General features: G+C 37.7%; 1 protein-coding gene across 2 annotated transcripts; it reads right to left on the bottom strand.

Moving 5' to 3' along the window:
• Positions 1 to 9,073: 9,073 nt before the first annotated feature.
• Positions 9,074 to 10,581, bottom strand: LOC111892596 (protein OXIDATIVE STRESS 3 LIKE 2). 2 transcript variants are annotated; one of them, XM_023888649.2, is made up of 2 exons: positions 10,106 to 10,581; positions 9,074 to 9,755 (listed from the first exon to the last, which is right to left on the bottom strand). In XM_023888649.2, the coding sequence occupies exons 1-2, from the start codon at positions 10,420 to 10,422 to the stop codon at positions 9,302 to 9,304; spliced, it is 771 nt and encodes a 256-aa protein (XP_023744417.1). In that variant the 5' UTR covers positions 10,423 to 10,581; the 3' UTR covers positions 9,074 to 9,301. The 2 variants fall into 2 exon arrangements, with proteins under 2 accessions (XP_023744417.1, XP_023744416.1); XM_023888648.3 differs by having other exon boundaries at positions 9,074 to 9,758; positions 10,106 to 10,579.
• Positions 10,582 to 14,316: the final 3,735 nt, after the last annotated feature.

Genomic DNA, 14,316 nt, shown 5'->3' with positions numbered 1-14,316 from the left:
ATATATATATATATATATATATATATATACACACACACACACACATATTTATACACACGTAACACGTATTCTAAAGTAGATACTTCATATCTATGTGTTGGAAGAAAGAAACTACACACTCACTTGATCATAAGATGATCGGGCAGCACTACGACTCTAAGAGTAGTATTTCTTTGGTGAAACCGGGAGATCTTCACAAAAAACGGGCTTCTCGCGGGCAGAGTTTCAGCTCGGAAACTTTACTTCTCGGGATCTTTGGGGTTTCGGGACTTACTTTGGGTGTTGGGATTGATATCGGGGCTTCAGGGGTACAACTTGCCAAGAAAAAGGAAGAATAAGGGAGTGAAAGGAAAGAAATGAGCAACCAATTCGGCTGGACTTGCATCCTATTTCTAGGAGGGGTTTGGCCTCCGAACGCAGCGCGTTCCATGAATGAACGTGGCGCGTTCCTTGGACGAACGCAGCGCGTTCTGTCGTGCGTCATGACTTACGAACTTCGGAAGTGATGGCTATGCGACTAGAGGCGATGTGGCCAATCCGAAGCCAAGCAAAATGAACGTGGGGCGTTCCCCTTCTGAACACGGGGCATTCCCTCCGGATAAGCTTCGGTATGCGTGCCTCGAACTTCAAAAATTCATATATTTCACATACGAGCTCCACTATTGGAGCAAGTCCGAGAGGCCCAGCAGGAGGCTATGAAGGAGGAACATTAGAAGAGCGAACGTATAGTGGATTAGGTTTCTTCCTTCGACTATGATAGTCGAGGGTTATTGATACTACATCGTAGGGTGTGGGTTCCATACCACGGGGGTGTGCGTCAGGTTCTGATGGAAGAGGCTCATAAGTTTCGATTCTCCATTCATCCCGGGGTTACGAAGATGTATACAGATCTTCTCCTTGACTATTGGTGGCCCTGCATGAAGCCGGATATAGCATGGTATGTGGAGCGATGCTTGACCTGCATGAAGGTCAAGGCCGAGCATCAGAGACCACACGGCAAGATGCAACCGTTAGATATTCCCATGTGGAAATGGGAAGATATTACCATCGATTTCATCACCAAACTTCCCAGGACTACGCGAGGAGTAGATTCCATATGGGTCATCGTGGATTGATTGACCAAGAGTGCCCATTTCATACCGATACAGGAGAGTATATCGGCCGAGAAGTTGGCCGACATCTACATTCGAGAGGTGGTGGCTCGGCATGGAGTGCCAGTCTCCGTGATTTCCGACAAAGATGTGCAGTTTACTTCCAGATTTTGGAAGAAAATCCACGACGAGTTGGGTACTCGTCTACACTTTAGCACCACTTTTCACCCGTAGACGAATGGACAGAGCGAGCGGACCATCCAGAAACTAGAGGATATGTTGCGGGCGTGCGTGTTAGACTTCGATGGTAGCTGGGATACCTATCTTCCATTAGCTGAGTTCTCCTACAACAACAGCTACCACGCGAGCATCGATCGTCCTCCCTTTGAGATGTTGTACGGGAGGAAGTGTAGGACCCGGATATGTTGGGGTGAGGTGGGCCAGAGGGTCATGGGGAGCACCGAAGTGGTGCTCAAGATGACAGAGAGGATTCAACAGGTCAGGAGCAGGCTTCAGACTGCTCAGAGTCGGCAAAAAAGTTATGCCGACAAGCGCCGCTCAGACTTGGAGTTCCAGGTTGGGGATATGGTCCTCCTGAAGGTGTCTCCATGGAAGGGTGTCATCCGATTTAGGAAGCGGGGCAAGCTGGGCCCCAGGTATATTGGACGTTTCAGGGTTATAGCCCGGGTGGGCAAGGTGGCATATCGGCTGGATCTACCGGCCGAACTTAGTCAGATTCACAGTACATTCCATGTCTCCCAGTTGCGAAAATTCTTGGTGGATGACTCGGCAGTGGTACCTGTGGCAATCCTCTACCGGAAGTCAAAGGATTTGAGGAACAAGAAGGTCGAGCTGGTGAAGGTGCAATGGCGCCACCGAAAGGGCTCAGAATGGACGTGGAAGCCGGAGGACGAGATGATGGAGCATTACCCAGAGCTTTTTCAGGGTCGAGCAGCAGACTTCGAGGACGAAGTCTAAAATAAGTGGGGGAGATTTGTAGCACCCGATTCCTGGTACGCCCTTAATTCAATGTATTTTTATGTTTTTCTCTGGGACTCGACGAGTTGGAGGCCCAACTCATCGAGTAGAGTCGGGACCCGCAGACATTTTAAGTGACCTACTCGACGAGTCGGTAGACTGACTCGGCGAGTAGGTGATGTTTGAGTGAAACCCAAATCTAAGGGATTGCACCCTATTTAAGCATCTCATTCAGCCTCCCTTCGTCCCTATTGCTCTCAGAACTCTCCATATCAAACCCTAATCGTTTGTGTAAAGATCTAATGCCTTTGTGGTGGTTTTTAGTGATTTTGTAACATAAGAAGGAAGAGAAAGGCTTGAGTAATCAAGAGGAGGCTAGAGGAGTTCGAGTTTGTGCACCCTCTGCAGTTCTTTAGAGGTATAAAGCTGATACCTTTCTCTTTCATGTTTTAGATCCCTTTTTGGGGTGATTTAGGGCTTTTAGGAGCCATTCTTGGTGACCAATCATGAGTGCAAGCATGGTTGGGGGCTAAGACTTCAGATCCAAGGTCTTTAAGAGGTTATAAGGTAGAAAGGGACTGATTTTGGAGCCTTAGAGAGCCCCATGCATCTTAAGAGTCTCATTTAGGACCATTTGAGCTCATAATCTCATGCATGCACGTAAAGTTTGTAACTTTACAAGCTAGATCGATCTTAGAAGCCTAGATCTATCTTTTGGTCAAGTGTTGTACATCATAAATCGAGAAAAGAGACTTGGTCATTCTCGACTCGGCGAGTCGTTCTTGGGACTCGGCGAGTCCATGGCTTGACTTCCCTTTTCTGTTATGGTTCGAAGGAACCCAGTGAGTGTTAGAGTGGTCTTAGAGGGGTCCGGGGGAGTGACCCAACGCATTGGACTTAGCCATGGACCTGGGAATCATAGGACTCGGCGAGTGTATGAACAGACTCGGCAAGTCCAAGACAATCTCCCAACTTTCAAAGATGAACTCGATGAGTTGTTCATACAACTCGACGAATCAAGGTCGGGACTTGTTCATAGGATGGAGATGAACTCGACGAGTTGTTCATACAACTCAACGAGTTGGATGAAGGTTCATTTGGGGTTGTTTTAGAAGGAGAACTCGTCGAGTCGTTGCCAAACTCGACGAGTAGAGGCGTGAAGAAGGACAGATGAAAGGATAGGGACTAGACGAGTTGGCGGCCCAACTCGGCGAGTCGGGTCAACTGGATGTTGACTTTGACTTTGACTTGTTCAGGGGTAAAATAGTCATTTTACCCTAAGAGTGGTTATCAGTGTCTGATTAAGTGTTTTATGGATTTATAGTCGGAGGATCACCGGAGCAGCAGTCAGACATCTGCCGATCAGCTTTCCAGCAGGCAACCTTACAAGGTGAGTTACCTTCCAGTAGCGGTGGGTCTACGGCCACAATGTCGACCCACTAGTAGGAGTTGTATGTTAGATTATTGTCTTTGTGATATTCATCTAGGATTGCTACTACCTGATATGTTTATGTGCTAGTATGATATCTTATATTTGATAGTTGTAGTAGGGGGAGAATAGTCCCCAAGTTCGGTCGTTAGGACCGAAGGGTAGGTCGGGCACTCCAGAATTTCCTAACAGTATGTTTATGCTATGATATTATGTGGTAGTAGTAGGAGGTGAAATAATCCTCGTATGTCGGTCGTAAGGACCGACGGGTAAGTTAAGCACCCCAGAACGACTTGACCTGGGTAGTCAGACACCCCATAATTGCCTGGCAGTATATGTGTGTTATATGGTAGTGGTAGGGGGTGAAATAGTCCCCGGTAGTCGGGAAAAATAGACCGACGGGTAAGTCAAGCACCCCAGAATGGCTTGACCTGGGTAAGTCAAGCACCCCAGAATGGCTTGGCTTGACCTGGGTAGTCAGGCACCCCAGAATTGCCTGACAGTATGTTATTGTATGGTGTATGGTATGATGGGGGAACTCACTCAGTTTCGTGCTTACAGTCTTCAGTTTTGTTTCAGGTACCTCTTTAGCGAAGGGGAAGGAGCCGACACGGTAGCGACACATCACACATACACGCATGATTTCCGCATTATGAGTTTTTCTTGGGATCGTACTCTGATTTTTCTTTATCACTATTGATGATATGGTTTGAAACATGTTGTTACATATTTATAAATTGAATCGACATTGGTAATGTTTTGGTAAACTAGTTTATGTGTTACTTGATTAAAAATGAAATTTTTGGCCTTGAAAAATTGGGATGTTACATACTATACTTAATGTTATAAACCCTTTTTTATACGGGTCAAGCCCAACAATAATAAACTAAAAAGTTTATAAATGGCGGAGTTAATTTTTTTATGTATATGTTTTTTCTAAATATATTTAGGACAGTTAATTTTTCTAGACTTTTTAGATGAAAATTCCTTAATAAAATTTTCATAATCAATTTCTTTTGCTAATTGTTTTTCAAATATGCACAACTTAGACACAAAAATCAATGAACAAGCACGTAGCCACATACATAGAAATCGATCAACAAACAATAACCAACATTCCTTAGATGCTCATAACACGAGAAGCATTTTCCCTATTTGACTTGCATATCCAAGTATTTCTATTTAATATGCTAAGAAAAGAAACATTTTATATAAAACTCTAGTTATAGTCAATTCATGAATCAGATAGAATACATTGACAAATTCGGTAAACACAAATTCACAAAAACACAAGTCACAAAATGTAAACAAATTAAAGTTTAGTTTATCAAATCATATAAATCATGTAATACCTTGACAATAAGTAAACAAATTAAGATTTAGTTTACCAGCAAAACAAAAAATGAGTGGAAACACTAACTCAAAAATAAAAAATCAAACTGAAACAAAGAAATCGAGAATAGAAGGTATCAAGTCAAAACGGATAATAGAAAAATCGGCTATTAACCTAATCAGATAATGGAAAAATCAAGTGAAAAAACACTGCCTATACCTTGAATCATCAGATAAATTCCTCAGAGTCTTCAAACAAGCCGAGAATGGAGAAGGACGAAGTTATTTCATCGGTTCAGGAATCACTAATCAAGCAACCTTTCATTCAGTGTTCAATAGTTCAAGAATCGAGATTGAGAGTCTGCAAGAATCAGTCACTTGTGATTTGAGAACGAAGAATCAGTTAATCACTAATCAGAGATTCAGAGTGCGAGTCTACGATAATGGAGAAGGAAGGAAGAAGAACATAAGTGTAATCGTCGCTTTTAATTTGAGGCGTGTATATGTATCTATCATACCCCCGAACCGGGATGACGGAAACGTCCGGGGCGTGTGACTTCATCTTGTAATATCATAACAATTGAATATGAATGAAGCATAACAACCATCATCGTCATACATTAACAATATCAACATGCATTGTTTACATCTTTGTGTTTGTTTACGAAATACATCCAAAATTACATAATGTATGATAATTCAAAAATACAACAATTATCCAAATTCCTTAGCTGCCAACCTGCTTATTGAGTCCCTGAGAAGTGAGAATACAAGTTGTTTTGAAAAACGTCAATATAGAATTTTGGTGAGTTCATAAGCATGTTTGTAAGAAAACATTGTAATAGTTTGTAAACTTCCAGGAAATCCAATATTTCTTGTAAAAATAGTTTGCGAGTCTCGTTTCAAATCATGTATAATTGCATGTGTATTCTTTGTTTATCTTGTTTGAAAATATATAGAAAGTGATTCCTAGAAAATCCTATATTTTCTGCTATACGAAAAGTTGTGGTCTTAAAATCCTAAGACCCGAGTGGTGATATTCGTTGCGAAATAAACGACACATAGTTTTATACCTTATAAAATGAGTATAGTATATTTTATGCGTAAATTTTAAAAAAGATTATTGTTATTCTCTATGTGAGTCGTTACAACCATACTAATATGACTAAAGCGCTTGTCTTGACGTTCTTCAGGCGTCGGTTTCTAAATATAATTGTCACCCTAGACTGGCCTGTCTAGCTGTAGCGAACAGCTCAGGTGTAGGGGTGTCAACCCCGTATAGATCTATACACAATATCTCGCTCTCCCTCCAGGAGACTTTGGTTATAACTACAGGGCTTGGAATATACACTAGGTAGGTACGAGTGAATGAGTGTTTCACAAGAGCCTTAACATAATTTACGCGAATATTGAATTCCATTATTTAACGTTATATAAAATGTTACTAGTGTATATTTTCGACTACAAATTATAAGTGACAAAAATAACCATTTTTACCATAAGTGTCAAAAATAGTCCATTTTTAACCATTGTTGTCAAAAATAGCCCAATTTTACCAAAATTGTCAATAAAGGCCCAATTTTACTAAAATTGTCAATAAAGGCCCAATTTTACTAAAATTGTCGCATAAGGCCCAATTTTACCCAAATTGTCATAAAAGACCCATTTTTACTAAAATTGTCATAAAAGGGCCATTTTTACTAAAATTGTCATATAAGGCCCATTTTTACCAAAATGTTTACAAATGGCCCATTTTTACCATAATTACCATAAACGGCCCATTTTTACAAAAATATTCATATTTGATTATTTTCCAAGCTTTCATAACCAAACTTTGTTTAAACATATTCTTGGACTAATCCTTGTGATTTTTAACATGCATCAAGTGAAAATATTATTCATCTAGAAAGTAGTTTTCATTTTTAACAACATATCAAGTTAACTATGTTCCAACAACTTGAGATTCAACCAAAATCTCGAGTTCATGGACTTTTAGCATGATTTCACAACATTTCAACACACATAGCATATAAAACATACACATTCAAGCAAATATCCATAGATTTACACAAGACTTTGACTTGTATCCCCCCCCCCCCCCCCCAAAAAAAAGAAGGAAAAACTTGAAAACAAGGGGTATATAGCTCACCTTGGGGCTTTTCGGTTTTGAAGTGGAAAATGGAGGAGGTTTTCGGCCTAGGTTGCTTCCTTGAGGAGATTTTCGAAGTGAAGGTGGTTCTAAGAGCATAAACACGAGTATGAGGAAGGAATTTTAGTGTAAACTTGGAATAAAACAATAGAATTTACCAAGAACTTACCAAGTTTTCAAGCTTGAAGAAATCTTCTTTGAAACCACACACACACTCCACGAATTTTAGAGAAGAAAAAATGACAGAGTTCTTTGAGGGTTGAGAGGAAAATGAGATAAGTGTGTAAGTTTGAAATGAAAAGTGGAGAGGGGATGAGGGGGGTTCGGCCGATGAAGGGGGGGGGGGGAGTGGGGGGAAATAGTATGGTTTGACTTCTAGCTATGTGATGTGAAGTTGTTAGTTGTTTGTTGGACAATATGAATTGATATATGAAGTATAATATTGAGGTGGCATTAAGTTAGAAGATCTTGTTTTTCCTTTTTTTATTTATTTAAATAGGCTAACTGATCGGACCAAGGAGAGGGAAGAAAAAGGTTTTTGGGCTTGAAGGGCAACCGAGAGCACATTGGGCTCAATAAGAATTTTCGACCCATTAAGGCCCATATATTGTTTTTCGGCCCAAATAGATTAAATGGAAGAGTTTTCAGCCCAATAGGAGGCCCAATATTGGTTTTTAGTTCGATGAGCTCAAAAAAATGATTTTCGGCCCAACAATGGCCCAAATATGGGTTCTCAACCCATATAAAGGTCAACTAGGGCTTTTGGCCCAAAAGGGGCCCAATAGCGATTTTCAGCCTTGGAAGGCTCATTAGAGAGTTTTATGGCCAAAAATAATACCTAATAGAGGTACTTGGCCCATTAGCGTCTAAGAATAAAGTATTGCAGCCCAATAAGGCCCAATAAGAGTTTCACGGCCCAAAAGACCAATTGGAAGGGTTATCGGCCCAATAAGGCCCATTAAGAAGGTCTTCGTCCAACAAGAGGTTTGACTGACAACTCTTGGGCTAAGGCCCAAAGTCGAGTGGAAATTGACTTATTGGGTTGAGTTTTGGGCTTACACGAGGAGGTTTAGACTAAAATCATAATTTTTGGATGTATAAACTTAGATAGCATCGAAGTCTGATTATACTAAGTGTAGTGTTACAGGGTTACATAAAGAAGTTATCTTGTACAAGGATGAAAATCATAACCCTAATTTGCTATCAATGAATGCAGAAGTTGAGAAAAGGAGAGGGTATGAAATCGACATTAGAGGATTTGGGTTAAGTGGGGCCCTTTACAAAATGAGGCCCTAAGCCCTAACTTATATTTTTAACACATGAGGCCGGCTCTGATTAAGATTTCAGGTCCATTCATATAACGTATCAAAGGAAACCTATTCTTATGGGAGGAAATCTTTTGTTATGGAATCAACCATAGGAAGTGAATGAAGGGATGTGTTATCAGTGGTTATTCGAGGAAGCAGTGGTATGATTTAGTGGTGGCGGGCAGCAAAGAGGAGAATTTTAACGGTAGGAAGAGAAGGGAGGAGGTAGAAAAGTTGGACATGACTGAACAATTGTTTTGAGATTGTATTAATAATTACGGAGACGACCGACTCAACGAAGAGAGCGGTTTGGGGGGGCTAGGATGGTTGGTGATATTGTAATATATTATTAATAGGTACAATCCGCATTTAAAAAAATTATTGATTGAACTTGTGACTTATTTGTAAACCGCGTGAACCATTTATGTTATTTGAAGTAAAAAAATCAACTATTTCAAAATAACGTTCACAATACTTTTTTTTATTGCACAGATACACGTCTATTATCCTACTCTTAAATCTACACATTTTTTCTTTAACCCTCCAACTTTGGCTAAAGACACATTTCCATCAAATCATAATATCTACACATTTTATCATAATATCGCTAGCCTATAAGCCCATGATTCACAATAAGAATAGATATTGTTTATGTTTAGGGTTCAAACAGGGTTCACAGTACCTTTCAGTATATTTGAGTGGCAACTTCCTCCATCTTGCAGAATCTCGCTATAATACAGATCTGAAACAGATTGGTGAATGGATGACAAGTGGCAACAGGTAAATATGATGAAAAGGGGACATTTGATTATTTGATTATATATATATATATATAACAAGCATAAGGATACAAGGAAAAACTACAGGAAACATAAAATCCACTGAATTCCAGAAATGCCCTCAAGGTAGTAAGTACAAAGGGCAGTTAACAGGAAACGGGAAAAAGGAAACCAGCTACAGACCTAACACCTTACAAACTCATCTTTCAAACATAACAATTAACATCAACATCTATCTAATCATCCTCATCCTTATCTCTTATGTTATCAAGGGAGCTTTTTATTCTTGATGTTTCACCAGCAGCCTGTTGTAAATCTGACAGAGAATAAGATCTCCATGGAGAAGAATAAACCCTAGCCCTAGGCGATGATGAAGCTGTAACTTCTTTAGTGGGTAATCTTGTAGGACGTGGGGGAAGAGAAAGATTAGGGGATGAGCTTAAGCTTAAGCTTGAGGTTTCATTTTCAGTTTCACCAACTCCATTTGTGTTGTTTGATCTCTTCGATATCCCTGTTTTAGAGCCAAAATTACGAGTTTTATCCAAGAATACACCATGAGCAATCATGTTTTTGCGTTTCCTGTTGTAAGCATCCTCTGGTTTACCAATGTCTTGGATTGATGGAGCAGATACTGCATCAGCTAGGCTTGTATATGACTTCGATTTTCCAGCATAGAATGTCGATATACCTCTTCTGATATGAAATTAAAACAACATTGAATACGCTTATAAGAATATAAGATAGAACTGAATTGATTCAGACCAATCCCTAAGTTACTACTTATGAAATTCACTCTATTTTGACTCAAATTATTGGGCTATGTTTCATTATTCCTTGATTCTAGAAGCACATGCATGTCAAGATCGCATACAATATTCGTTCATTAATTAAGTAATAAGTAACCAGTACGGACTATCACCGATCTTAAGGATTATTATTTCTCGAATAGTTTAATTGTTAATATGAACAAGTGTAGCAAAAAATTACAATCACAGATAAAAGTAATGGATAATATAAATGATAAAACTAAGAAATCGTACTTGATCGGCAAAGCCTGTTCCAAAGCGCATAAGTTATTCAATGAGCCTTTAAACAAGCTCTGAACCTCGCCGCCGCCGGCGTCATCATCGGAATCGCCTTCGCCGCCAGATGCGTCACTGTTATTGCCGATTGACGAAGAACTGCTTGAATCCTGATCATCTTCGTCCTTATCGACAGGGAATTTGCTACTCCGATGATCATCTCCAGTGAATCTAGCGGTCTCCGATGAGTTGTAGATCCACATCCCTTGAGCAAACCCAGGCGACCTGATCCGATTAGAATCGCTGTTGGTATTAGTCTCAAACGCAACAGACATGATACTGATCAGACGAAGAGTAGCAGCATAAAAATGGATGAATTTAAACAGATAGGGATCATACAACGACAAAAACGGAAGAACAATGGAAAAAGGATAAAAAAAAGGAGAGAGGGTTTTGAGTTTTGACAGAGAGGAGAATAAGTCGAGGAAGATGAAGAAATAAAAAGGCCTTATCCTATCAAAGTCGCCCCACCATTTTGTCTTAAATTAATAGAATCGGATAATCAAACGCCATTATCTCGTATTAATTAATTGGATTAATGAGAGGTGTTTGTGTGTGTGCTGGTGCATGGAACTGGAAATGGATCTTTTGCCGCTATTCCCCCTTTCTTTGACATTTGGACTTGTTTTCATTTTTGGTCAAAGATTTATCCAATTTTTAGTTTGACTAATGCAAGTTGGAACATAATGAGAAAGGATTTTAGTGAATATTGGTCATTGTGTTTTTATTTAAAATCATAAGTTTGGTTGGATTTTTGAAAATTTTGTAGATTCGGATCTAATTTCGAATATATGTATAAAATCAGTGGGCCATGCGTATTGAAATTGATTTATTAATCATATATATTTATAAGAACATTATGTAATGTTATTTTTTGTTATTTTTTATTTAAAAACAACATATAAATGCACACTACTTACTTCTAAATTTATATTTTTTGTCAACAACCGACTAAACCCTTAACATTTTGTTGATGGTCATATATATCTACCAACTCATGATATCGTTAGATTAGAGACCATTTGTTTATGTAATGTTATCTTACATGAGATTATTTATGTAAGTTATGAGAAGCATATGAATTGTTTTTGTAAATTTGCTATTGGGCAAGACTATTTATATATTTTGTAATATTGTGAAACAAAGGAACGAATTATGTATTTTTCCTATTAGAAGGACCATAACTATAATTTTGGAAAATAAAGAAACCATTTTTGTAACTTTGTGAAACAAAGAGACCAATTTATGAAATATCATGATATTTCTGTAATTTGGTGAAAGAAAGTAGTCGTTTTGTTAAACAACCAATAAATTGTCATATATTTTTGACAAATTCTATAATGATTTTTTTGCATGGAGATTATTTTTGTGTTTATGAGAAACACTGGATGCATTTATGTAAATTTTTTAATAGATATTGACCATTTATGTAATTTTGTGAAATACAATGATGATCATTTTTATAATTTGTGAAACATAGACTATCTTTATATGTTTGCTGTTAGACAAAGTCCAAAACTATATTTTTATGAAATATAAAGACCTTTTCTCTAATTCTATAAAACTCAGGGATCATTTCTAAATCTATGTAAAATTAGGAACCATTTTATCAAATATCCTGGTATCTTGTATATTATGCAAAAAGAAGGGTCATTTTCTTGTAAATATAAGAATAGTATAAAGTCTTTATTTTATATCTTTTGAATATTTTTTTATCTTTCGTTTATTGTTTACTTACTTATTATTTTATTATTTATGTTGATGTTAAATTGTTGATATTAAATTCAGATGGGTTCATCTCACCTTTTTCTCGTCTCTACCAGTAGTCCACTACCATAAACATGAGAGCACCCATTGTTGGATTTTTGTTTAAGGTCCATAAATAATAAATCCAAAGGAGCAGTCCATCAAACTTTTCATCATAATGGAAATGGGCCTCTTTTTTTTTGCGCTATTAAAAAAAAAAGCGGTCCAACAAAATAGATAGTCCCAGTTAGATAAATATCAATGGTTAACAAAACTTTACCTTGGCTAGACAATTCTTGATATGACTCGCGATGCGATACGAAATAAACAGTTTTGGGTTGAGTTTTTCAACCTGTTAACCCGTTTATTAAACAGGTCATATATGAGTTTTTCAAAAAATATACGGATTGACCCGCCAACCCATTTAGAATTTTAATAAAAAAATTATATATTTTTTAAGTGTATTAAGTATTATACACTATACAGTTTATACTTTATACTATGATAAAATACCCGATACCAATGACCATTTGACATTTGGGGTTTGCCCTAAATAATGTCAGTATCTCACAAACAAAATCGAATAAGTCCTCTATCGCTCTCCCCTCTATGATGAACGATATAACGAACTCACGAAGAACGGCGACATGAATGACTGAGTCATTATCGAACGACGTCAATGCTTGAATGTGAACGATGAACTCACAACACAGTAGACAATCGATTTGCTGTGATCCAACCCATGAACACACGAGCTCGCCAAATTGTAAACTCATATAAATAAGTGGGTTGACGGTCATATATGTGTTTATGTTCCAAACCCACCAACCCCTGACATGTATAGTTAAATGAGTCGTGTTTAGTTGATATATTTTGATCCGCCAACCCAAACACGACACAATTGTCAGGCCTACTTTACACTCTCATTCTTTTTCATTTTTTAATTTAAACTCTAGGTCTATTTTTATAGTATCATATCGTATAATAAATATAATTGCCTTACTTTTCATATGTTCGTCGAAATGATCATTCCAGAATACTCTAGTCCTTATTACACAATAATTATGTCGTGGACTACGAGTTTTAACCGGATGTGACATAAAGTGAATCCAAAATATGACATTTTGTGTTTATAAAAGTGCATTTTGGATGTACTTGCCATAGATGGAATTTAAAATGGTTTCTTCTATATTTTGGACTTATATTTCAAACTGTAATTTTATTGTCCAATTTTATGTATGTACATGTGTTTATTAATATTTATATATGCATACCTTTAACACCACAAATACAATTTATCTATAGCCGAAGTTGAGTTTAATCCAATACAATCCACGTCTACGAAGAAAAGTTTTGTCGATCTCCTTTCCTACGATTACAATCTTGCAAAAACCAATCTCGGAGTAGTTACTCATATCAAGAAAGATGACTTGGGTTGTTTATGCTCTTCTCTTGTGGCTCTAGGTTGTGTCGTAAGATTCTATTTTTAATACAACACTAATTTGCCTATAGTTCAAGTTTTCAATAAATAGCTTTATGATTGATTGTCAAATAACCCGTAGATTCAGACATTTCTAACGGCATGCCCTATTAAAGGGAATTACTTAGGCAACATCTTCTTAGCAGTTGTCATGGACAGAAGCAACCAAATCTTACCCAAGCCTACAAAGTGGGCATAACACTAAGTGTGGAAACATTGTCTAAGTTTTTTAATTAGGCTATAAGAAGGCCTTGGGATGATTTGAATCTAGCCATTATATACGATATAACTAATCCCAACGACATGTCTTCATAGTACTATTGAGGACCTTGTGATTCATGATATCTTTAATGTTGTGATGTTGGGAGGGTCGACCTTGCAGCTTTTTCGTTTATTTTATGTTGATGGTGTGTTGTTTATTGGAGAGTGAGATAAAGGAAATTTGTGAAACATGATTAGTATATTACAGTTTTATTATAAGGCTACATGTTTGAAGATTAATATTCAAAAATCGAGGCTACTTGGAGTGGGTGTTAGAGATCATGTTATCTGGCAAACTGGTAGGTAGTCGCTTTAATAGTGTGCCCCTTGGATGTGTTCCCTTTTACATGTATTGGACTTTCGGTGGGTAGAGACGTGGCGTGAATTAAAGGGTGGAGACTTATCATTCATAAGAACATCCACAATACAAATAGTATAAGAGTTGAATACGATGATGACTAGGATTAAATAAGAGTTGAATGGAGTATAGGTGATGACATGGAGTAGAGTTGAATGATTCAATAGAAGTAATAAAGTGATAATTAGAATTGAATAAGTGTTTAATGGGTTGTGGATAGTATTGTATAGATGTTTAATGAATGATGTGACAATCCACTGAACTCTATAGAGTTCAATGGATTGTGGATGCCCTAAGTTCAAGAAGCGATTGTCAAATTGAAAA

Source organism: Lactuca sativa, chromosome 5 (assembly GCF_002870075.4).
Source record: "Lactuca sativa cultivar Salinas chromosome 5, Lsat_Salinas_v11, whole genome shotgun sequence".
NCBI lineage: Eukaryota > Viridiplantae > Streptophyta > Magnoliopsida > Asterales > Asteraceae > Lactuca > Lactuca sativa.
The sequence above is the reverse complement of the archived record's forward strand: the minus strand, read 5'-3'. Positions and strand labels throughout refer to the sequence as shown.

Excerpts from the sequence above, each read along its gene's own strand:
- LOC111892596 (XM_023888648.3), bottom strand. The coding sequence starts at position 10,422 with ATGTCTGTTGCGTTTGAGACTAATACCAACAGCGATTCTAATCGGATC. Across the intron at positions 9,759-10,105 it reads GAACAGGCTTTGCCGATCAA|AAGAGGTATATCGACATTCT; the intron begins GTACGATTTCTT and ends ATTTCATATCAG.